The following is a 22,783-nucleotide window of genomic DNA, read 5'->3' as shown; positions in this document are numbered from 1 at the left end:
CTCTCGCCGAAAAGAAGCCTCCGCCCCAGCCATCAATCTGCGGGGTCCGCAGCCGCCATGTGGGCCACCGCGCGCCTTTATCTCCAGCCTCACGCGTGCTTTCGCCCGTATCTTCAGCATCCAAACTCTACAGACGAACCTTGCCTTTGCCCTCGTGGCGATCGCCGCAGACTGCGATATGCACAGTATTGCAAGCCCTCAGGCTGGACTTTCCTCTTCGGGGCAGCGTGGTATCTCAGGCGGGCAAAGGTCTTGCGGGGCGCGCTGGCTGGGCTGGCTAGCGCTGCACGATTATCGCCCTACTCACGCGCCGTCTGGACGACTGCGTACGACCGTCGCACTGCGTTTCGGCGGCCGCGTGATGCGGTGCCTACTAACGGCGGGCCTATAAAGGTGCAGGCTCTTATCGCTGCGCGATGGAGAGAGGTAGGTGTTTCTTCTTGCTTGCTTTTTCGTTTGCACGAGTTTGAAGGGTTTGGCAGAGACGATTTGCCTTGTGCTGGGCGGGACGGGTAAAATATACATATCACATAAATCTAGGACGGGGTGTGGTCCAAAGAGATGGCTCGCCTTTCCTCTCTCCTCTATGCCTTGGCCGCGGCCAAAACAGCTTGGAGCGCCGCATTGCCTTCCGATCAACAACCCGTCGCCACAGCAGACGTGATCATTATCGGCGCAGGCATCTCCGGTATAGCAGTGGCCCGCGAGCTCGCCCTTGAGCACAACATCACCGACTTCCTGATCCTCGAAGCGCGCTCTGAGCCCGGCGGGCGCGCGCACACGGAGAGCCTGACGAACCCGAAGACCGGCCATGTGACGAAAGTCGAGAAGGGCTGCAACTGGATCCAGGGCCCGCGGCGTCAGAACATTACCAAGCTGGCGAAGAAATACAACCTGCAGACCGCACCACAGGACTACGACAACCGAACGTGGTTCGAAGGGCGCCGCGGCGTCGACGAGGCCGACACCGTCGACGTCGCGGCCGGCAAGTTCGTCGACATCGACGCCTCGGGCCTCGCCACCCTCTACGACGACATCTCCTCGCGCATCCTCGACTTCATCCAAAACCGGCTCGACGACATGGAGGTCGACCTGACGGCGCGCACGGGGCTGAGCATGCTGGGCTGGCGGCCGAAGACCGCCCTGCAGCGCCTGTACGAGTGGGTCAACGTCGACTTCACCACCGCGCAGCCGCCCCAGGTCTGCAGCCTGTACAACGCCTTCGAGCAGGAGGACTACGTCGGCGCCGACGAGCCGGAGCAGCTCGTCATCGACCAGCGCGGCTACAAGCACATTTTCGTCGAGGAGCTCAACGCCGCGCTCGCCGCCGCCGCCGGGTCCCCGGCCTCCCAGCGCCTGCACCTCGACACCACCGTGACGGAAATCAACTGGTCCCCCTCCTCGCCTTCCCGCCTCGTCCACACGAACCGCGGCCTCTTCGCCGCGCGCAAGCACGTCGTCTCGACCCTCAGCATCGGCGTCCTGCAAGACGACCGCGTCAAATGGACCCCTCCCCTCCCCGAATGGAAGCAGGAGGCCATCTTCAGCTTCGGCATGGCCGTCTACCAGAAGATCTTCCTCCTCTTCGACCGCGCCTTCTGGGGCCCGGAGCAGTTCACGTACTACGCCGACCCGGAGGTGCGCGGCCGCTGGCCCGTGTGGCAGAACCTGAACGCGGAGGGCTTCTTCAACGGCTCCCGGGACGGGTACATCCTGTTCAACACGCACGTGGACGCCGAGGCGCGGCGCGTCGCGCGCATGCCGGACGAGGACGTGCGGGCCGAGGCGATGCTCAAGCTGCGCGAGATTTACGGGCCCGACGTGCCGGAGCCGCTGGACATCTTGGTCCCGAGGTGGGATCTGGATCCCCTGTACATGGGCAGCTATTCGAATTGGCCGCTGGGCCAGCTGGACCAGCACCATTGGAATCTGCGGCAGCCGGTGGGGAAGCGCAAGGAGGTGGTTTTCACGGGCGAGTCGAATAGTAGGGAGATGTTCGGGTATGTGCAGGGGGCGTGGGAGGACGGGAAGGAGACGGCGGGGAGGGTCGCGGGGTGTTTGACGGGGAGGGAGTGTCCGTCCAGCTTGGTGTATGAGACGATCAAGACTTGTGTGGAGGCGGGGAGTGTTGTGAAGAGGTTTGAGGGGAGTTGGTATTGAGGGAGCGGAGATTAGTATGTGGGTCTCTTGGATGATGGAGTGGCGGGCTGTTGGCTCGTTTCCTACCAAATGCTCAACAACTCAACCCATGAAGGGCATTCATCTGCTACATTTCATCCGTCCAGTGTCTTGGCCACTAGTTGGGGCTTTGCCGGCAACCTAGGGTTCATTAGAAAAGTTCGCACCTGCCGTTAGATCGTGTGGCAATTTCCAGGTCTACGTTCGACACGCCCAAAACTTTTTGGCGGCGCTCAATAATAATGGCCAACACTGAATCCCTCCCCACGTGGATACTTGAGGAAATCGGTCGGATGCGTTTTGAAGGGTGTCGTCGTGAAACGATGGGCAAGACGGCCCTGCAGTAAGGCTACCGTTGTTTGCACCAGGCTCTCACTACCGTGCAGGAGGCGTTGTTCAATCAAGTTGCTTTCAGGCATCGCACAAGGCATGCAGCTCTATCAAGCCTTAAGCGGGATAGCGCAGCGTGGGGTAGCTCGCGTGTGCGCGCACGGCCGGCCATTGGGATGCTCTGGAAGAAGCCAGAAGGTGGATATCAGGCCCGCCGGGAGGCTGTGTAGATGGAGATTCTGGAGCCTCGAAGTGGGGTGTAGCATGACTGTGATAGCGATAAACTGTGACTCGCATGCAATCACGACTCGGGTTGGTGTGCCTCTCAAAGCGAAACACGAGAATGAAGGCGTACGTCAGAAGGCATTGGAGACAGGGGCCACAAAACGTGGGGTGCAGCTGGAGTGGGGCGGAGTGCACACTGCACGCCTTCTGGCAGCACGACAGGCCATTGAGATGAGGCGTCTCTAATGCCATATCCCACGCTGATTGCGTCGGCAAGGCATAGTTTTGCACGGCTAATGACAGCTGTCTGTGCCTGGGGTGCCTGGGCGATCCGCACTCGGAGGCTGGCGGTTGTCGAGTCACGTTTGGTGGTCGAGGGCCAGCGGAAAGCTTGAGCTGGGCTGGGGCTGTCGCCGTCCGCGTGACTTGAAGGCGGGCTCCGTCCGGTGAGGCAGGGCAGAGCATCATCAGTCCACTTGCCATCGCCCGCCGAGATTGTCCCATCCAGACGGCGCTGCGATTGCCGTATCGCACGCAATCCGCCGCATGTGTAAGGTAACGCGGAGTCATCGGCGGGTGCGTGTCGGGCGTGCCTGCCTGTCGTAACAACGTCGGGCCTTTGTTGATCGCCGGTCACGCGAGCAGCTCGCCAGCAGCTACCCGCCTACCTGCAAGCCTTATCTAGACCGCAGCTCGACACTGCCATCCCTCCTCTTTGTCTCCTCGACATCCACCTCCATTGCAACACCCTCTCGCCGAACATCAAACTCCTCCGCCGAACATCTCTCCATCACCGCCACCCTCCTCACTTAAACAAACACCCGAACAGTGAGTCTCACCCGACAAAACCCTTGCTGATGCACAACAAACATCGCTTCATTCCACCGAAGCTCTCACGAGCTCACGAACATACACCCGCAACTCCCGCACCTCCCAATGCCTCACAGAACACAACTAATATCCCCCTCCAGTGACTCGTAGCCACAAAGCCACTGACCGTGACCACGTCGGCCTCGCCAACGGCACCGCCGCCCCAGAAGAGCACCTCCCTAAGTACTTCGGCAAATCCGGATACGCCGGCGAGTCCCCGTCCAACACCAAGAAGCAGGGCGGTGGCAAAGGCAACTGGTGAGCTTCAATCCGCCCCTCAACCCTCCCTCTCACCTCCACCCCACCTCACCAGCTAACACCCACCTTCCACAGGGGCGCCGCCGGCCTCTCCGAGCTCGAAGACTACGCCTACAACCCGACCAACCCGCGCCGCCGCACCAACAGCTTCAGCGCCGCCGCCGGCCACAACCTCTTCAAGTCCAAGTTCGAGGCCGTCGACCCGGAGGTCATCGAGTTCGACGAGGAATTGCACGGCGCTGCCGGTGCCGCCTATGACAAGGACACCGAGCTCGAGAAGATGAGCACCGCCTCGTCTGCTGGTACTACCGGCAGCGTTGAGGAGGAGGAGGCGCCGAAGTCTAAGTGATTCCTGGTTTCGAGATTGTGGGAGGATGTGATGATATGATGGTGTGGATCGCTGGGCGGTTCATTTGGCTGGCTTGTTGTGGCGGGAAGGGATGGGAGGTGGCTTGCCTTCTGTCTTATACTCGCTTCAGACAGAGTTGCTTTTTCTTTTACCTTCTTCAATGATGTGGAAACGTGAACAACGAAAATGTATAACAAAGAATGCCCCAGAGGATGAGGTTCTCATCTTTGGGAGCTCAGCATGCGAAGTGAAGCAGTGCGAAATGAAATAAATTGAATCAATGGAAGAGAGGTCACGAGAGATATTTGTATTTCGACTAAAACAGCAGGTTTTCATAACATCAATTGCATTTCCCAAGTTCTAGGCACGCACCTTGGCTGCGAGGGCTAGTAAAGCATCAAAGGCCGTTTGTATCTACAACAAGTCCGAATCTCTGAAAAACAGAATTTACAAGACCGTCCTCCGCCCTTCCGATCAATCTAGAGTCGTCTCTCGATGGACCGCAAAACGAGAACCCCAGATCAAAACAAGAAAGTCAACCAAATCAGAAACAAACCTCCCAAACGCCAGCGCTGCTTCAGACCGCTCAGTCCAATCCAATCCAATCCAATCGCAATCAATCAAGACCAAAGAAATCCCATTCCCCCCTCCCATCAATCCCTATACCCTTCCTCCTCCCCATCCCTCACCCCCCTCAGCCCCCCCTCACTAACAACCCCCAACACACTCCTGCTGCCCCGCGCCCTCACCCCCCCAGCCCGCAACCCAGCACTCGCCACACTCCCACTCCGACTCACCGCCTCGCTCGCACTCGCGCTCCTCAAACTCGCCCGATCCATATCGTCATTCACGACCCGCAGCCTCGTCTTGGGAACCGTGAACATGACCTGCACGTCCCGCTGCGCCGCCGCGTCTTCCACGTCCCAGTCCTCCTCTTCCCCGCCGGCGCCTTCTTGAGCGGGAGGCGAAGCCGGCGAAGGGCCCCAGTCGCCCGTGTCGCGGTATGGTTCCCAGCTTTCGGCTCCCGCCCCGGGATCGGGGAGCCAGTCTTTGCGCCCGCGCTTCTGGCGCAGCAGGTATCCGCCGTCGGAGGCGGCGCGGCGGGGCGCTGGAGGGCGGGTTGCGGCGTTGGCGTTGGGGCGGGAAGGGGAGGTCGGCGACGGGTAGGCGGGTTTGGAGGACGAGGCGGTCAGGCTGAAGGAGCGGGTTTCGGGGTGCGAGATTGCGCCGATGGCGCGCCGGAGGGAGCCGATGAGGCCTTGCGGGCGGGGTTTGCGGGCGGGGTTGTTGTTGTTGGAGGTGGAGAGGGGCGCGGGGAGGAGGTCGGGGTGTTGGGGCGGGGCGAAGGTGGTTGTTGGTTGTGGGGGGACGGCAGGGCGGCCGCCGAGCAGGGCTTCGCCTTCGGATTGCAGGGCGACGAAGCTGGTGCGGGCGGTTGTGAAGGAGTCGGCGTCCGGGCCGTGGATGGAGGGGTCGGTGTTGGTGCGCGCGCGGTTGGGGGTGTGTTGTTGTTGTTGTTCGGCGTCGGAGAAGGAGTGGCGGTCTGGGCTCCTGCTGTGCGTGCGGGCGGCGGCGGCTGTTGCGGCGGCGAGGATGGCGCCGGTGCGCGTGGACATGGTGCGGGTTATGGAGTTGGTCGAGGCGGCGGAGCGGTGGGACTGCTCGCTGAGGGTGGAGGACGTGCGGTCGTCGCTGCGTGAGGGCGAGATGCGACCTGTTGAGTGGAGGAGGAGAGGCTCGTCGGGGCGGTACTCGGACGTCCAGTTAGGTACGCCGTCGAGGTCCCATGGGTTGTGCTTTCGGCGTGTTGGGGAGTTGTAGCTTGCGTTGGTTGGGACGCGTCGCACGGTATCGCCTCTGTCTAGCGGGTTGTACGGGTGGCTTCCGAGGGGGTTGGGCTCGGGGTCTCTGAACGGATCGTCTGACCATCGTTGGCTTTCGCGTTGAGGTGCGAGGACGCGCTCGACTTCACGCAGCTGTTTTTGAGCTTCTGTTAGAGAAGCATCGGGATTGATCGACGGCAGTCTCGAGATGGCGTCTTCGTCTTCGTGCTCGGCGATAGGGTGGATTCCACTCCCATGGCTCATGCGCTGCTCGTCGAAGTGAGGCGCAGGCTGGTACTGGTAGTTCTTGTGAGGTGCACCTTTGCGCAGCCCGCGCGTGGGACTCGGCTTGTCTGTGAAGAGACCAGTAGTATTGCCCACTTGCTGAGTCTGCGGCTGAGTCCAGCCGTACGGATCATCGTTCGGTCGAGGGTTCTGCCAGTAGTCGCCAATGACTGAAGGACCGTCGTTCTGCCCCTCGAAGGCGCCCTTCTCCAAGAAAGGCTGACCGAAAGAGCCGTCGGATCCACGAGAAAGCGAGTCGCGAGCGCGCTCTTCACGCTCTCGCTTCAGCTTGCGAGTGTACCAGAAGTAGAACATGATCAGTGCGATGAGGAGGAGCACGAGGAAGGTAATGCCCACTCCTAAGCCAGCACGCTGTGAGCTCTTGCTTAGTGCCCCTGGCTTCTCAGACTCCTGCTGCACAGGGCTCTCTTTAGGTTGAGTGTATGAATCAATCCAGGAGTTCGACGTGGTGTTGTACAGCATCACTTTATCGTTGAACTGCGTGTCGCGGCGGATCATCTTGGATGCTGAATCCGGTATCGAGTAGCCTCCCACGATCATCATGACTCCGCCCGGCAACATCGTCGCGCCGTGTCCGTAGATAGCGCTCGCACCCGGCATGCCATTGTCAGTCTGCTCTGGCACAGTCCAAGTCCATCCGGCACGGCCGCCGAAGCCAGCACCGAAACGCAGGACGGCCAGCTGAGGCTGCGCGGGCGTGTTGATGTCCCCAACCCAGCCTCCAAATACTATAACACTGGCGCCGTCTTCGCTCAGGACAGCGGTGTGGCCGGACCTGGGCTCAATTTCTTGGACGTCTTGACGGGTCGCGAGATCTGCCTTGCCGCTGTTGGGCTGCGTGACTGGGAGGAAGGTCCAGCTTTCTTGTGGCAAGGAAAAGAGGGCGACTTGCGACATGTTGATGAAAGCAGCCTGCGTGTGGCCTCCGAGGAGGACGAAGTCCTGCTGTTGATACTGCGGGTTGTCATCACCCGTGTCGGAGAAGGTTGGAGGGAGGCCGGTGATCGTAAATCCGGCTTCGGCAATGGGTGGTCCTCTGCCTGGTGCGAGATCGATATTGTAGTCCAGGTCGTCCAAGTTGACGCTCCGCGCGGCCATAGTGAGCATCATGTTTGAGTAGTTGCCCTTGCTCGTCCACGTCTCGTCCGTGCTGTTAGCGAAAGGGCACATGCCTCCGAAAAGATACAGCGTCGAGTCCGAGATGCTGCCGTTAGTGTAACCAGAGAAAGCCATGCCCGCAGCGAGGAAGTTCGCTCCCGCGTGGTCTCCCTGCTCGCCAATATCTTGACTGGACGTATCTTGTTCCCTCCATGTGCCGTTCCCTGCTTGCGCGTCCTGTTCCGGAACCAGAGTGTATATCTTGATGCCATCCGCGCCTTCCGCGCAGTCGCCCGTGACTGCCACAATGTGCCCATTTGCCGTGTCCATCATAGGTGTGAAGGGAATCTGCTTGCCCTCGTCAAGGAATGGCAGCGTGTCCGAGTAGGTCGTGAAAGGTGCATTGTCATTTGATATCGTTTGGCTGAGGTCCAGCGAGAGGAATCTGGACTGTCCCGGCTGGTCTTGCGACGGTTGGAAGATGTATGCGAGGGACCCATTTCGTTGCAGTAGTATCCTTGAGGGATTGTATGGTAATGTTTGGCCAGCGACCATTCCGGCGAGGGCCAGAGTGGCCAAAGGATTTCGAGGGTTCATCGTGTCGAGTATGTGATGCTGAGGAGTTTTGCCGGGATATGGGGGCCGCTGAATATTCCGTACTGCCCACTTAAGCTCCCATGCCGCAGCCCGTCCTGTCTGTGGAAGTCGCTCTGATTTCGTAGATCCGCTCCCTCAAGGCCGTCAGATTCGTGAGTGCAGGCTCGCCGCCGTGACAATGCGCGGTCGCAAACCACCGGCCGCACAGTGTCGGGGACTCGAGCGAGGGTAGCACAGTGGAGATGGAGCAATACCGCGAGGCTGGAGACGTACGCGGCCGCAAGCGAAGCGTGGTCAACAAACCCCCGCAGGTCGCCAGCCACTGCTCAGGCGCGGCGAGGAATTATTGCGCAAGGCCCAGGGATCTGGGAGTCTGGCTCCGATCGCCTACGCTCACCCACTACGTCCGTTTCAGGGCACAGACTGGACGGCGGACCACTGTGCGCCAGCGTCCACCACCATCCACCACTGTAGGCCTGACGAGCCGGCCGCGGGCCACTTCGCGTGCGCTACCGCTTGGGTGTCTAATTGGCTGTGGGGCAGCGCCGCAGTCAGGCCCCTGGTGGAAAAACATGGCGCGTCGGCGGGGCAACGCCAAAAGGTGGCGGGGGCTGCAGCAGCGCGAAGCCTCACTACGGCACGGCATTGTTGATGCTAGCATGTGACAACGGTCGCGCCATCCTCGTGATTGGCGATACCGCACATCTCAACGGTCAAGCGTCTGGCCCATCCTCACTGCGGAAAATGCTATGGGCAGCCGCTTTGACACGGTGCGCGCGCCGGCGGAGCCCACGCCGCTCCTCACCGAGCGCGATCCGCACCGACCCCAGCCCATCATCAACCCTGGGCAGGGCTCGCCGGGTTCTCACTGTCGGTCAGCCGAGTCAGAATGCCTACGCAGAGAATTCCTGAAGACGTCGACGTCAATCCGAAAACATCCGGAAGCGAGGCGGAAGGGGTTGGAAAAACATGTCTTGCAGTGACCGCGCGAAGCTCTGCACTTGCCCGGCAACCAACGCTCACCTCATCACAGCCATAACGGCGTGGCGCCGCCTTTGCCGGTGTTGAGACTCGCGCAATCCGCTGACTTCATCTGTGCTCACCTTTATTGTGGAAGCCTATCTGCCCACGTTGTTACGGGAACAGACTGCTTGCCTCACGCCACCATGGACCGACCGCCTGCAGGTGTGGGCTGTACCAGAGGACTTATCTGCCCAGTGAGCTTCCGTAAGGGGATACCGCAAACGCCTTTGCGGGAGGTGCGATGATTGTACCTCAATAATGCGAATCACTCCATAAGGCGGGCCTTTTTTGGCCAAGGTACACCAACTCCCGTGTGTGGTAGACAGCCCTAATCAACATGGTCAGATCACGGGACAAATTTCTGGATACCAACATCGGCATCCCCGATTATGATCATGGTGTACCACTCGAAATGCTCTGCTGTCTCTCTGGGAGGCTTCGCCGTTTCGTCACTGTGAGACTGGCTGCCGAAATCATACGCCACGTGATGTTTTCAGAACCGCGAACTCGAGGGGGAAGGGATTTTATGCTTAACGATATTGTGCAATGAACCGGATTGACAGACACATACGACCACAGGTCAGTGAAAACTGGGCATCCCGTCCGCTCTGCCATACATAAGCACTGAACCGGGCGACTAGTACTAGAGTGGGTGACCATCTGGGAATCCCGCCTGTTGTATGTTTTTGCCTTTTGCTTTTTTTTTGTCCACTGATGGATCCAGGTGCGCAAGGACTCGGTAGGCAAGCCCAAACCCACCCCTACCCGCCTTGATACTATTACCATACTTTCTGCTTGTCTGAACTTGGCGACGACTCCTCCCGCGCGCTCAGTCTCGCCCTGATCTCTTTCCGGGCCTCACAAACAACCCCTCCTTTGCTCCCGCCCCGACACGCCGGACACTCCCTGCCATGAGCAATAAGAAGAAAATGCAAGTCGAACTTCAATTTCTTCGGAACCGTAGCGTCCAAGTGCGCCTGCGCCTTCTCGCGCGTGGCCTTCGCCGGAACCCATCCCCATAGCCCCGCGATGCGAAAGACGTGCGTGTCGACCGTGAACGGATTCCGCTTCAGGCACCAGCTCATCACGACAAACGCGCACTTCGGCCCGATGCCCTTGTAGCTCAGCAGCTCTTTCATGGCCTCCTCGTCGGAAGCCTCGAAGAGGTAGTCCAGGTCCCATTTGCCGTGCCGCTCGCGCACCTGCTGCAGCATGGAATAGATCAGCGTTGACTTGCGCACGTGCAGACCACCGGGCCGGAGCGCGGCCTCGAGCTTCTGCTTCCCGCCGGCCATGATCGCGTCGTACGCGAAGACGGAGCCGTAGGTCGCTTTCATGCTGTTCATCGCGCGCTTGGCGTTGCTCCAGCTCGTCGCTTGGCTGAGGAGCGCTACCATCATGGCGTCGAGCACGAAGGGGATCGTTTCGGGCGTGTTGGGGTCGCTGAACTCTTCTTCGACCGCGGCGCGGTGGCGCTGGTTTAAGACGGAGTAGGTCTCCTCGCAGTCGGCTGGAGTGGGGCTGGGGAAGTCTGGGAAGGGAGAAGAGGTCGCGGTCGACTTCCATGATTGCCACTTCTGCTCTGCGAGCCGTCCGTCTCCTTCAGGTTTGCTGTCTTGATCGCCATATACGCGTTGATCTGATTCCTTTTTCAAGGACGAGTCGGGTGGGGGCTTGCGGGTAGGGCGGGTTTTGCTTTGCCTGGATTGCTTTTTGTCGCTTGAGGCTGGCGAAACGTAGCTCTTGGTAACCTTTGAAGGTACTGAAGGACTGATTCGCGCGCTGGTGGCGAGTCTGGTTGAACGTCTCATGGCAGGCATGTAGGACATTGGGCGATCGGCCCTTGAATTTCTGTAGTACGCGCACGCGGGAGCCGAACGAAGGGTTAGTATCGCGCAACAAATTGGCTTGGGCGAACAACTACTTCGTAGTTGATAAAATGCCTCGACTCTTCCATTCTCAATCCGACGCGCATAGAATACATGTAGAAATAGAGGACGCCACGACGTCACCACCTACTGCCCATGCATCTCGAACAAATGTTCAGTGATCACTCAAAGTCAATCTTGCATTGACCCTGATCTAGGCAAACAGGGCGCATGGCAGTCTGTGTGGATCGGGCGCCAGCTGCAAGATGCCGGCAGCGTGGGCTCGGCGAGCGGCTCGGGTGCAAGCACGTTCCGGGATGCCGAAGGGCTGGACATTGGACACTTCGACGTTCGCGATTATTTCACGGTGCTGTGCAGCTATGGAACTGTTCGATCCCGCTTAAGGGACCTAGCGGGTCTAGGGTTCCAGGGAAGATATTTAGGCTGACGAAGTTACAGTAGAGGTCTTCATCGAGTACTTAGATCATAGCATACTGTTACCTGAAGGCATACCTACGCGACTCAAGCTGGATCTTCTGTTCTAAATGCTTGATACCACAACAACCCAGGAGTGTACGAGCCAAAAACTGCATAGATCCAGCGACGAGCAAATCATTGACAGGTGTACTTGCGATATATTCAGTTGAAAAGCAAGCTACAGCTGGATGTCTTTGATCGGCATCCAGATTCTCCATAGTTACCGAATCGACACCGTCGCTCAGCATTTCTCCGCATACTTTTCTCCGTCCCCGAATCTAAATACCGGGTTTTCCGTATCGAATGGCACGTCTTCCTTCGACGCCTCAACAGCGGCCATGCTTCTCGGTAGGTCAAATGGCAGCTTACCCTCAGGACTTGCGCCGTCAACACCGAAGACAACATCCAGGAATGCTTCTGGGCTAGCACCGTAGCTGCCCATCAGCGCCACTGCTGCCTCCGCAATCTCTGGAATGGCGGCTGGGCGGTCCAGGTACATGTCTACGACCGTGGGGACGGCCGCGTAGATAGCAGCCTGCCTGGCCTTTTCCGTCGCATTGTACTCCAGCGAGCCAGCATGATACGCACTTTCGAATCCGCCAGGTCGCGGCTCGTAGGGTGCTTGCAGGCGCATCAACGCGACATCCGCTTCCTCCGGCGTGTCGACAACCGTCATCCCGCGCGAAGTCAACAGCGTAGTATTGAAGCCCTCCGTGTAAAATCTCACCGCCGTATCATCCACCGACAGCGGCAAAACCCCGTCCTCATTCTTCAACAGCGTGAACGCCCTGCGCTGTGCATCGAATCCCAAGCGCGTGAAGTACGCATTCCCAACAACCCGCTGCGCAGCCTCCACGTCCACAAACGGCTCCTCGAACAGCCCCAGAACGAACTTCTCGCGCAGCAGCAGCCTCACGGACTGGTCGATCCGCTCCTCGCTCACCTTTCCAGCCCTCACAAGCTCAACGACCAACTCCGGCCTCTGCTCGCCACCGAACTGATCCACGCCCGCATCCAGCACGCGCTGGGCTCTCTCCAGCTTGCTCAGTGACTCCACGCCCCACGCTCGCGCCGGCATATCTTGGCCCCGGATCACGGTGTCGGTGATCAGGCCCCAGTCCGAGACGACGATCCCGGTGAAGCCTAGTTCATTGCGCAGCAGATCGGTGATGATTTGCTTGTTGAAGGAGAAGCCGACTTCGTCGTATTCCGTGCCGATGGGGCGCGAGTAGTACGGCATCATTTGGCGGGCGCCGGCGGCGATGGCGGCGCGGAAGGGGATCAAGTGATGCTCGAAGTTGTTGCCGGGGTAGGTTCTGGCGGAGCTGGTCAGTTGGGTTTCTTGCTGGATCGTTGAAGGTGGGGCGCGGCTCACTGGTTCTTGCCATACACGAAATGGCTATCCTCGCCGTTCTCCATCGGCCCCGCGCCGGGGAAATGCTTCGTCACAGTCGTCACGGAGTGCCGGCCTAGCTCCTCGCCCTGGAAGCCTTTCAGGTACGCCACTACGAGTTTCGAAGTGAGCTCCGCGTCCTCGCCCATCGTGTTACCGATGCGCGCCCAGCGGGGCTCGGTTGACAGATCGATCTGTGGGTGCAGCGCTGACCGCACCCCGATCGCCATGTACTCCTCCCGCGCGATCTCAGCGAACCGCTGCACGAGCTCTGGGTCCCGCAGCGCCGCCAGCCCAAGGCTTTCGGGCCACTGCGAGAAGGCGTTCGCGCTGAAGCCGGTGCCGATGTTGTCGGTGAAACTATGCCTGGGGTCCGACGAAAGCGTGACGGGGATTCCTAGACGAGTCGACAAAGCCAGCTCCTGTACGCGGTTGTACCACGCAGCCACAACGCCGACGTCTTGAACTTCGCCGACCAGGTTGAAGTGCGTCATTAGCTTCTCGCTCACCATGTTTTCGGTGCTGTTGCGCCGGGCTGTCACATTGCCGGCGTCTAGAGTCCCGTTGGGGCCTTGCTGTAGTTGGGTGTGGAAGAGCTGGCCGGCCTTTTCTTCGAGTGTCATGCGGGACAGGAGATCTTCGACACGGGCGTCGATGCAGAGGGAGGCGTTCTGGTAGGGGTGGATGGTTTCATTTTGGGCTGATCTTTTTGGGGCCAGATTCAAGTGTGCTGGCTCGTGGGGTGAGGGGAGACATGATGTTGGCATGAGGAACGACGATGCCGCGAGTAGAGAAACGAAGGCGTACGTACGCTTCGATGAAGTAGGGAAACCCATGGCTGTTCCACTTACCGATTGCAGGAGGGCCCAATACGGAGATCTATAGGCTTCTTATAGACCTACCTCTCCCAAACCTCCCAAACCTCTGTCCGCAGTCAACTACCGGCTCCCACAAACTAAAATCCGACGAATGACCATAGTCACCCTTGGCACCTCACGTGGCGACCTTGCTACCACGACCTAGTCTCACCCATGCCCGCATAACGCATGCGCAATTCCACAACTGCGGAGGCGAAGTGCGGAGAATCTAAGGAGAAATGGGAGGAGTTGGCAACCTGTGAAGTCGATCGCGACCAGGCCAAGGCACTTGAGTCTTGGCGGTGCTGGCAGGTTCCGACGAGCCCTAAGTCAGCGTCATATAACCGAGGCTTAGAGTGATGTTGATTAGTTTTTGGAGCTCGGAGGTCGCGGTATTGTGGAGCGAGAGGGTGGATTTGGTACATAGGATCGTTGTGAAGATCGAAAGGATGGGCCTCGCGTCCCCGTGCTGGGCCGAAAAGCGAGAAGCCGAGCGAATGCTTCGACTCGGCGACGACCCAGACGAAGACTGTTTGGCAATTTGCCCAGATTTCGGGGTGGGGCAAGCAGACCGGCAGTTGATTTTGGTGAAGAGTGTGGCCGATGAGTGTACTGTAGATGGGAAGTACGGTGACCGCACCATCCGCAGTATGCACCGCACAGAGAATGTGAGAAACGATTTGTTATACTTTTGTGCATGTCTGCTCGTCTTCTGTGTTGAACTATTCAAGTGCATGCAGTCAGACCATTACGATTTCCCTATGGTTGATCATTCATTGACAAAGGGAATACCATTCGTGTCTGGAGCAATGATCTACCGCCCACTCATGACCATGAATTACCAATGCCAGCTATCGTTGGACTGATCGATGTTCTGTAGAACGAATCCTTCCACCTCATCAAAAGCCACTACATCCGGGCCCATGACTTGTTTTTTGTAAGACTTTTCGCAACATCTCATTTCGCTAACGACTGCTCAAGCAACACGGGGTTTGATACGCTCGCAGACTCTTGCAGTAATGTGACAATGTAGTGGTTCTCGGCAAAATGCTTCTAGACACCGATGATTGCAGACTGTGCGCTCTTCCCATGCAAATCGGTCAAGGAAACTACTCTTTCCTTTGCTATTGCTCGTGGGGCCCCTGGAGGACCGAAGCAGCTCTGTGGTAGAACAAAGCAATTGTTTAAAGCGGGTACACGAAGGCAGCGAACACTGTACGCAAAGTGAGGTGCCTCTCGTGCTACCAACAAAGAAAAGCAGCCACTAGAAGGCCCCCTTCGCTGTCAAACTTACAAGGGCAACAAAGCATTTGTTCCCCAACGTCCAAAGCATAGCCAGAGGTGAAATCCTAGGGGTTGCCTCACAATACCTATGTACGGGCTCCAAGCAATACGTTTGAGCCCCCATACCACGCCTCAGCTCCGCCGTCCGTATCGTGTATATAACCGCCCGTCCAAGGCTCTCAAATCCCTGTCTTGTTTCTGCAAAGCACCAATATTGACAAAAACAACACTGGCAAGAGCAACACTCAAAAAGATGTCTCTGCTGAACGGGTTCTCCAGGGAGTTCACCCACATCGAGCTCGCCAGTGAATGCAAGCACTCGGTGTACAACTTCACACTGACAACTTCCATGTCCCGTCATGGGGCCAGCGCTCTCTCTGCTTCGGATGCCGAGCCCTCGACGTACATGATCACCACTTCTCCCAACATTCTCCTCTGCTCTTCCTGCGAGGAGGCGATGATTGCTGAGTCCAAGGCTGCGAAGGCCAAGTACGTCTGGCACTGTGCAAATGGTCTGACGGATCTTGGTAGCTACGAGGAGTCTGTGAGGCGCTGCAACAAGATTGCGGCGAAGATTGCTAACCACGCTGACAAGATGGCGGATCTCGCTGCTGCTGATGCCAAGGACAAGGGTACTCCTGTTGTTAGGGCTCCGAGCGGTAAGAAGGTGAGCTTCGACGTTCTGGAGGGTATGGGGGCTGGCGATGAGGTGAAGGTAAAGAGCGAATCTGCGGACGATTCCGATGAGTGGGAGGATATTTCGGAGTATGCGGACGACTCAGATGAGTGGGAGGACGTTCCGGAGTTTGAATATTCATCAGAGTGCTGGTCTGAGCACCTTCCGTCGACATTGTGATCTTTCTTTTGTTGTCTGATGGGTTCTGGGATTGAATGGTCCGAAGTGGCGATGGAAGGGAAGCGGTTACGATGCCCTGAGAGTGTGGAGCGGTGTTGTGAGCGAACGAAGCTCTGCGAAGAGGTTGTTGTGGTTCTCCAGCGATGGAGGCCACCTCTTCCTGCTTTGAGCTCAATGATCTGCTTTAGTTTTTTTCCTATCGAATGCAATTGGTTTTACTTGCGCGAATCGTTTGAATGTCCATTCTCCATGTGTTCTGTGAGATCCATTGTAATGTCGATCGCCGGTAATCGTCGAACCCCTTGATGTTCGAACCGCGTGCTGCGACCGTTGTGAGGGCATAGGCATAGTGGGGCCTTGAGGTCGATGTAGGCGATATAGAGGATAACAATGAGTAGCCTATCCAATGTAATGACGACGAGCGAAGTTGCAGCATTGCACGAACGATCTAGCGAGGGGCCGCCGGTCACTCTGGCCTTTGTGAATGCAGAGACTTAGCTAGGTGGCTGATGCTTCGCAAGTGACTGCTTGTTGACTGCCACAACGCCGCCTCACTGTCTCGCTGCTTGTTCAGACACACATCAACACCAGTTCTTCGCCAACACCACTTCCTTCACCCTGCACTCACGATGCATCGCAAAACCCTACGAGCTCCCCTGGGGCATCTTCTTCCTGCAGCACAAACGACGTGGCACCTCATCTACTGCTGCATGTTGCCCTGCTTACTGCCCACGAAGGTCAGTTGCGTTGGCTCATCGAAGATCCCTTTCCTTTGCCTTCTTCGGCGACGAGACCTCTGGCGGCGACAGATCACTCACCGACGATGTGCACCGCTCGTAGCAGAGTCGGGCACCCACAGTGGATGATCAACTGTGTTGCAGCACCTGACGAGCTCGCCTAAGTCGTAGGTCGCGTGGCAAACGGCGGCGCCGAAGCGAAGACGCAGCATTCACACCATTTCAAAGCGAGCGTCGCATAGCAAGAGCTGACATCGACCTAGAAACAGTCAGCTATGCCGCCGCCGATGCGCGTTGAGCCTCTGGACCTCTCCATGCCCATGGTCATCGCCTCGATCTGCGGTCACCCGCTCTCAGGAGTCGACACGCCACTCGATCCGAACAACCTCAAGGCCGCGACAATCACGCACTGCAACTCGTGCATCGACAGTGCTGAAGCGACAGTCAGTCGAGGTCCACAACATGCGTTACCAGCAGTAGTCGCCTCCACCTGTCAACACCCTCTAGTCGGAGGCCCTCTGGCCCCAGGCCAACCAACGATCTCCGCAGCGAACATTAGCCACTGCAACGCCTGCAAGCCAGCAAAGGCAACCGTCTGTCAGCACAAACTCCCTGATGAAGGAGCTCTCGCCATTTACACCTCCAACCACCCAGCTCTCTGCCCGTCCTGCCACTCCTTCTCAGCCCTCCGCAAAGCCCTCGCAGCAGCCCGCGCCGACCGCAAAGCCTTCCGCGCAAAGCTGCCGCCCAGATACACCCTGGAAGAACTCAAGCCTTTCCTGCCGGAAGGCAGCAGGGTCTTTGCGGCGCTACGCCACGCCAAAGTGGCGTACGCGAACGCGGCCATACTCCGCCGGGAGCACGAGGACCCAGCCCTCCCGACGGTCGACGAGGAGGGCTACGTGCTCCTAGCGGAATACCCGGAAGGAGAAGACGCGGGCGGGCCGCCCAAGAAGCGCGTCACGTTCGACGAGAGCGTGAAGCATCCGGAGCGTGAGAAGGAGGAACGGAGGAGGAGGCGCCGGCCTTCGCGCTGGGCGGCAGAGGAGGAGCAGGACGACGATGATGCGAAGGGAGTGTTCGTCGACGCGGATGAGTTGATCCGGTCGTTCATGGAATGTAAGATTAACGAGATAGACAGCGAGGCGAATGAGATCGTTGAAGACTACCCGCCTGGCCTCGCGAGCCAGTGCCTGGAGGATGAGACCGGAACTGAGGGCATCAGCACCGTGGATTTCGAGGTTCGTGTCTTGACGATCGAAGGGATGATTCCCAGACGCCATGCGATCAGAGAGGAGCAATGCTGGACCATGCCTGTGTCCGAGAAGTGATGCCTGGATCTCTTGGAGCTGGAGCCAGTATATTCCCTAACAGGACTGGGTCTCGGGAACGAAGAGAGGAGTGATATGGCGCGTTTCCTAGAGCTGGATCATTCAATTCACTTGATTGTCTTTATCCTTGCTAATGTCATTGCCTTGGATATGAGCTCCGGTACTGGCGATCCTCGATCGAGCCTCGGAAACACAGTGAGGTGTGACGTGGCATATCCCATAGCGCCGGATCCAGTAACTCTTTGGATCCTTCTAGTTGTGCTGCTATTGTTGCCCTGGACATGAGCTCCTGTACTGGCCATTCTTGATGAAGCCTCGGAAGCAGAGAGAGGTCTGCGTGGGACGAGCTCCTGTACTGGCCCTACTTGATCAAGCCTCGGAAACGCCTTGAGGTCTGTGTGGGATAACATATTCCCTAGCGATGGGTCCATAATATCCTCGGATTTCTTTGTCCTTATTGTTATTGCTGCCCTGGATATGAGCTCACCCTTTGGCCATCCTCGATCGAGTCTCGGAGACGCTGTGAAGTTTGCGTGGAACGGCATGCTCCCTGGCGCTGGATCCATTGTCTCCTTGGTTTTCTTTGTTCACGTTGTTGTTGTTGCCCTGGATATGAGCTTCCCGCGGAGCCCGCCATTGTATGGTGCCTGCGCGGATACGTGCAGGTCCCTAGAGCGATGCTTGATGAGCACTGCTTGAATCACTGAGCAAACCGCTCAAACTTCACTTACATCTCGCGCGAGATTCCAGCGGGACTTCCCCTTGTTTCCGCCGCTTCCCACTCCCCTCCCGCGCGCGCTTGCATGAAAGATTTTCCCCCTCCCCTCCCTCCCCTCTGCGCGCCTACCTATCACAACATCACCACAACCGCACAACCAACCAACCAACCAATCAACCAATCAACGACCACCACCACCACCACCATGTCCACCCCGCCCCAGCAACCCTCCTCTCCCCGCTCCCCCTCCCCGCCTCCCACCCCTCCCCTCTCCGCCCTCAACTGCGGCCACCCCGTCCCCCCTCCCGCCACCGCCTCACCTCCGCCCGCCTTCTGCCGCCTCTGCTCGCTGCGCCAGCAGGCGGCAGTGGCCCTGGACGCCTGGCGCGACGGCGTGCCTGGTGCACGCCGTGACTGGCGCGCCGCCAGGGCTGCTGTCGCCACCGAGCTGATGGCGGTGGAGGGCGGCGATGGGACGAGCGATGGCGGGTGGGGAATGGTGGTTGCTGCGGCGGCGGCGGAGAGGAGAGGGAGGAGGAGAGAGAGGGAGGTTAGGGGAGAGGAGGTGGAAGAGGATGATGAGGACGAGGATGATGAGGATGAGGATGACGACGATGACGACGACGACGACGATGACGAAGACGACGACGACGATGAGGAGGAGAACGACGACGAGAACGACGAGGGCGATTCCGGTGCTGCGGCCGGCGGCGAGGGCGGGAGAGGTGAGGGCGAGGGCGGTGGGGAGGAGGACCGCGACGAGGTCATGGAGGACGGAGGTGATGCCGGCGGAGAAGAAGACCACGCCGACGACGAAGAAGACGACGGCCAGCAGTCTTCTAATTCGGCGGGTGCTGATAGCACCTCAGCGCTGCCGCCTCCTCATATCGCAACCCGCGTCCGCTTCGCGCCTGCCCCTGCTGAATTGCCGCGGCATCCTGACGAGGGAAGAGTACGCAATCCCAACCTCTTCGACCGGACTTCTAGCCTCCACTCTCCGGGGCGGTGGGCAGCCGCGGCGGCTGGCAGCGAAGGTTGGCTCAACACGAGCGGAGTCAGGGTCAATGGATGGGCGGACTGGGAAGGGCAGGGCAGCGCACCCCAGCCGACGACAACGACCAGTTCGAACAGCTCCAACGACAGCACATCTCAGGAGACGACCACGACCGATCTGAACAGGTCCAATGACAGCAGCACGTCGACGGAGGAAGAAGAGTGGCAGAGAATCATTGAGGCTGCAGAGAAGAGTGGTGCTGAAGGCGAGGGACGCCGCACCAGATCTCGGAAAGGCTGAAGTCCACTGCCCAACTGAGGCGAAGATCACCTTACGAACAAGCGGCACTCTGCAAGGCGACAGTCCAACGATCAAACCTCGAATGACGCCGGAAGGGAGACGGTACTCAGCAGCTTATTTTCTGAACCGCACATCAGCGTAATGCTTGCATTGGACGAGGCACTCCAGGACTGGAGTCATAGACGCCAGACACGAGAGCATCTTGATCACCAACGGAATCACATTACCAATTCAACTCTACAACCATCCCCACCGGTGCTCAGGCTGACACGGGAGGCCATCATCGTACGTCGGGCGAGAACGCAGCCATTGCAGCGTAGTTACTATGGAGCAGGGAATGCCACCGAAGGACAGATGGCGTGAAAGGTAGAGTTGTAGAAAGCACAATCCTGTATTGAAACGAAATGCAGCCACACTCATATGATGCCTACAATTGTGCGTACGGGAAGACATGCGGAAGCGATCTCCGACGGAATGGATGATGTTCAGGGCCCGATCGCGCTGGCAGGTCTAGCACGTGATCGTCGCCATGGCCTTCCCGAAGGGGTAACGAGACAGCGACTCGTAGGGCTGATGGAATTTCTCACACGGAGCCGAAGGGCGCTTGAGCCGCAGGGGCAGCAGCCAATGGCGAGAGGCTTGAGTAACGCAGACACGCTAGCGTCGCATGGCCTCGTCCGCCCTGCGCATCCATCTTTGACGACATCTCACCGGCATTCGCACACAATGTCTGCCTGAGCCCTTCGCGTCGTACGATAATGCACCTAAACGCCCTTCCTCAGTCAAGGCAGGTGACGGCAAGCGAGCCTGGAGTGACGATGGCTGCCGACATCGCCAACCGCCCGGCAGCCCCATCGGTCCCTGGCGGCGATTGATGATAAGTACTGTGGGTCCGCCGAACGCTTTGCCATCATCGCCGCCGCCCGTTCTGGTGGTCGGACGGCGAAGGGACGAGTCTCGTTGCGCAGTTCCACCACATTCTTAGGGCCGTGCTGGGCTCCCGTTTGCTCACGAGCGATTGCCGACGGTTTCCTTTATTTTGCTGACCACCTCGCTCTCTCGTCCCTTGCCTCTGATCCACCTCTACTCCCTCCTCTGTGATACCCATTTCCTTTCCTTCTCCACTCAACACAGCACACACAATGGCTGCTACCGCTAAGATGGCCACCCGCGCTCTGCGCGCCACTCCCATGGCCTCCACCATCAGGCCCGCCGCCCGCCGCGTCGCCGTCCCCCGCCAGGCCTTCCAGCGCCAGGCTCGCCGTGGCTACGCCAGCGAGGCTCCCAAGCCCTCTGGTGGCAGCAACACCGCTCTGATCGGTGGCCTCGCCGCTGTCGCGTTCGCTGGTCTCGGCTACTACACTCTCGGCGGCAACGCTGAGTCCCTCAAGCAGGGCAGCGCCGCCCAAGGCCAGAAGGGCTCCGCCACTTTCTCTCCTAGCAAGGAGGACTACCAGAAGGTCTACGACTTCATCGCCAAGAAGCTCGTTGACGAGGACGACTACGATGACGGCTCCTACGGCCCCGTCCTCCTCCGTCTCGGCTGGCACGCCTCCGGCACCTACGACAAGGAGACTGGCACCGGCGGCTCCAACGGTGCCACCATGCGTTTCCCTCCTGAGGGCGACCACGGCGCCAACGCCGGTCTGGTCGCTGCCCGCGACTTCCTCGAGCCCGTAAAGCAGGCCTTCCCCTGGATCTCCTACTCCGACCTGTGGACTCTCGCCGCCAGCTGCGCCATCCAGGAGATGGGCGGCCCCGACATCCACTGGCGCCCCGGCCGCCAGGACCGCGACGTCAGCTACTGCACCCCTGACGGCCGCCTGCCTGATGGCTCCAAGGGCAACGACCACCTGCGCGCCATCTTCCACCGCATGGGCTTCAACGACCAGGACATCGTCACTCTCTCCGGCGCCCACGCTCTCGGCCGCTGCCACACCGACCGCAGCGGTTTCGAGGGTCCCTGGACCTTCTCTCCCATCACCCTCACCAACGACTACTACAAGCTGCTGCTGAGCGAGAAGTGGAGCCACCGCAAGTGGGCCGGCCCCGTGCAGTTCCAGGACAACGGCAGCAAGACCCTGATGATGCTGCCGACCGACATGGCGCTCGTCAAGGACAAGGCCTTCCGCCCCGTCGTCGAGCGCTACGCCAAGGACCAGGACGAGTTCTTCACCGACTTCTCCCGCGTCATCACCACCCTCTTCGAGCTTGGCGTGCCTTTCACCACCGGCGAGGACGCCCGCATGGTCCTCAAGCGGACTGAGTAAGAGTTGGACCATGGATGTTGTACGATGAGAGAAGTGGATAAGTGCTGCGAGGAAGAGATACCCGCATCTTTTCCTTGATTGTTTGTCTTGTATCTGCCGCCGCCTACGGACTGGCTTTTCTGGGTTTTGCGAGGAGTTCCGAAACTGTGCTGCCTTCTCGATTTGAGAAGAGGAGGCCTGATAGACATAGATGTTCACATAAACTAAACGCATATACTACCAATAGAGTCGGACTTCAAGATCACTTCAATAGCTTCATTTTCACACTGAGGCTTAATTGCACGTCCTACTTTAAATCTCACACCCATCTAATACGCATACGGAGAGAGACACTACACACCACGCTTGCTCTTTCACTCAACATACCGCTCGCTCCCACCAAGTTCGAACTCCTCTTGTGCGCCCTCCGCCGACAGCGCCAACTTTTATTCCATCGGCCACTTCTCGACAATCGTATAATTCTCCTTCATCACGAACCCCAGCTCGCGCTGCGCTTCCTCGAACCCGGCGGCTTTCATGTACCTGATCTCGAAAAAGTACCAGGGGGATTGGAGACGTTTTGAGATCCCTTGCTCCGTTCATCGAGGCGAGAAACAGGCTTGCAATTGCAGGCCGACACGTTGCCAGCATGGCATGCTGCA

The 22,783-nt window shown here is 58.7% G+C and overlaps 6 protein-coding genes across 6 annotated transcripts; 3 read left to right on the top strand and 3 right to left on the bottom strand.

Annotated features, from left to right (window-relative positions):
- Positions 1 to 561: 561 nt before the first annotated feature.
- Positions 562 to 2,160, top strand: WHR41_07031 (uncharacterized protein; the record flags this gene model as incomplete). The annotated part of the gene is made up of 1 exon (XM_069375636.1): positions 562 to 2,160. The coding sequence occupies one exon, from the start codon at positions 562 to 564 to the stop codon at positions 2,158 to 2,160; it is 1,599 nt and encodes a 532-aa protein (XP_069227669.1).
- Positions 2,161 to 3,199: 1,039 nt separating this feature from the next.
- Positions 3,200 to 4,660, top strand: WHR41_07030 (uncharacterized protein). Its single transcript, XM_069375635.1, has 3 exons — positions 3,200 to 3,561; positions 3,705 to 3,861; positions 3,937 to 4,660. Coding segments are annotated over exons 1-3 (432 nt in total). The 5' UTR covers positions 3,200 to 3,560; the 3' UTR covers positions 4,211 to 4,660.
- Positions 4,661 to 4,863: 203 nt separating this feature from the next.
- Positions 4,864 to 8,034, bottom strand: WHR41_07029 (uncharacterized protein; the record flags this gene model as incomplete). The annotated part of the gene is made up of 1 exon (XM_069375634.1): positions 4,864 to 8,034. The coding sequence occupies one exon, from the start codon at positions 8,032 to 8,034 to the stop codon at positions 4,864 to 4,866; it is 3,171 nt and encodes a 1,056-aa protein (XP_069227604.1).
- A 1,802-nt stretch (positions 8,035 to 9,836) lies between these two features.
- WHR41_07028 (uncharacterized protein) lies at positions 9,837 to 10,868 on the bottom strand (the record flags this gene model as incomplete). Its single annotated transcript, XM_069375633.1, has 1 exon — positions 9,837 to 10,868. The coding sequence occupies one exon, from the start codon at positions 10,866 to 10,868 to the stop codon at positions 9,837 to 9,839; it is 1,032 nt and encodes a 343-aa protein (XP_069227605.1).
- A 775-nt stretch (positions 10,869 to 11,643) lies between these two features.
- WHR41_07027 (uncharacterized protein) lies at positions 11,644 to 13,631 on the bottom strand (the record flags this gene model as incomplete). Its single annotated transcript, XM_069375632.1, has 2 exons — positions 11,644 to 12,718; positions 12,778 to 13,631. The coding sequence occupies 2 exons, from the start codon at positions 13,629 to 13,631 to the stop codon at positions 11,644 to 11,646; spliced, it is 1,929 nt and encodes a 642-aa protein (XP_069227608.1).
- Positions 13,632 to 21,014: 7,383 nt separating this feature from the next.
- On the top strand, positions 21,015 to 22,142 carry WHR41_07026 (uncharacterized protein; the record flags this gene model as incomplete). The annotated part of the gene is made up of 1 exon (XM_069375631.1): positions 21,015 to 22,142. One exon carries the CDS (start codon positions 21,015 to 21,017, stop codon positions 22,140 to 22,142), a length of 1,128 nt encoding a protein of 375 aa, XP_069227639.1.
- Positions 22,143 to 22,783: the final 641 nt, after the last annotated feature.

Source organism: Cladosporium halotolerans (assembly GCF_011745625.1).
Source record: "Cladosporium halotolerans strain TM138-S3 chromosome Unknown Sca25, whole genome shotgun sequence".
NCBI classification, from domain to species: domain Eukaryota; kingdom Fungi; phylum Ascomycota; class Dothideomycetes; order Cladosporiales; family Cladosporiaceae; genus Cladosporium; species Cladosporium halotolerans.
The sequence above is the reverse complement of the archived record's forward strand: the minus strand, read 5'-3'. Positions and strand labels throughout refer to the sequence as shown.

What these genes read in the sequence shown, in the direction of transcription:
- WHR41_07030 (XM_069375635.1), top strand. An exon ending in GGCGGTGGCAAAGGCAACTG is followed by an intron (nt 3,862 to 3,936) that starts GTGAGCTTCAAT and finishes CACCTTCCACAG; the next exon opens with GGGCGCCGCCGGCCTCTCCG.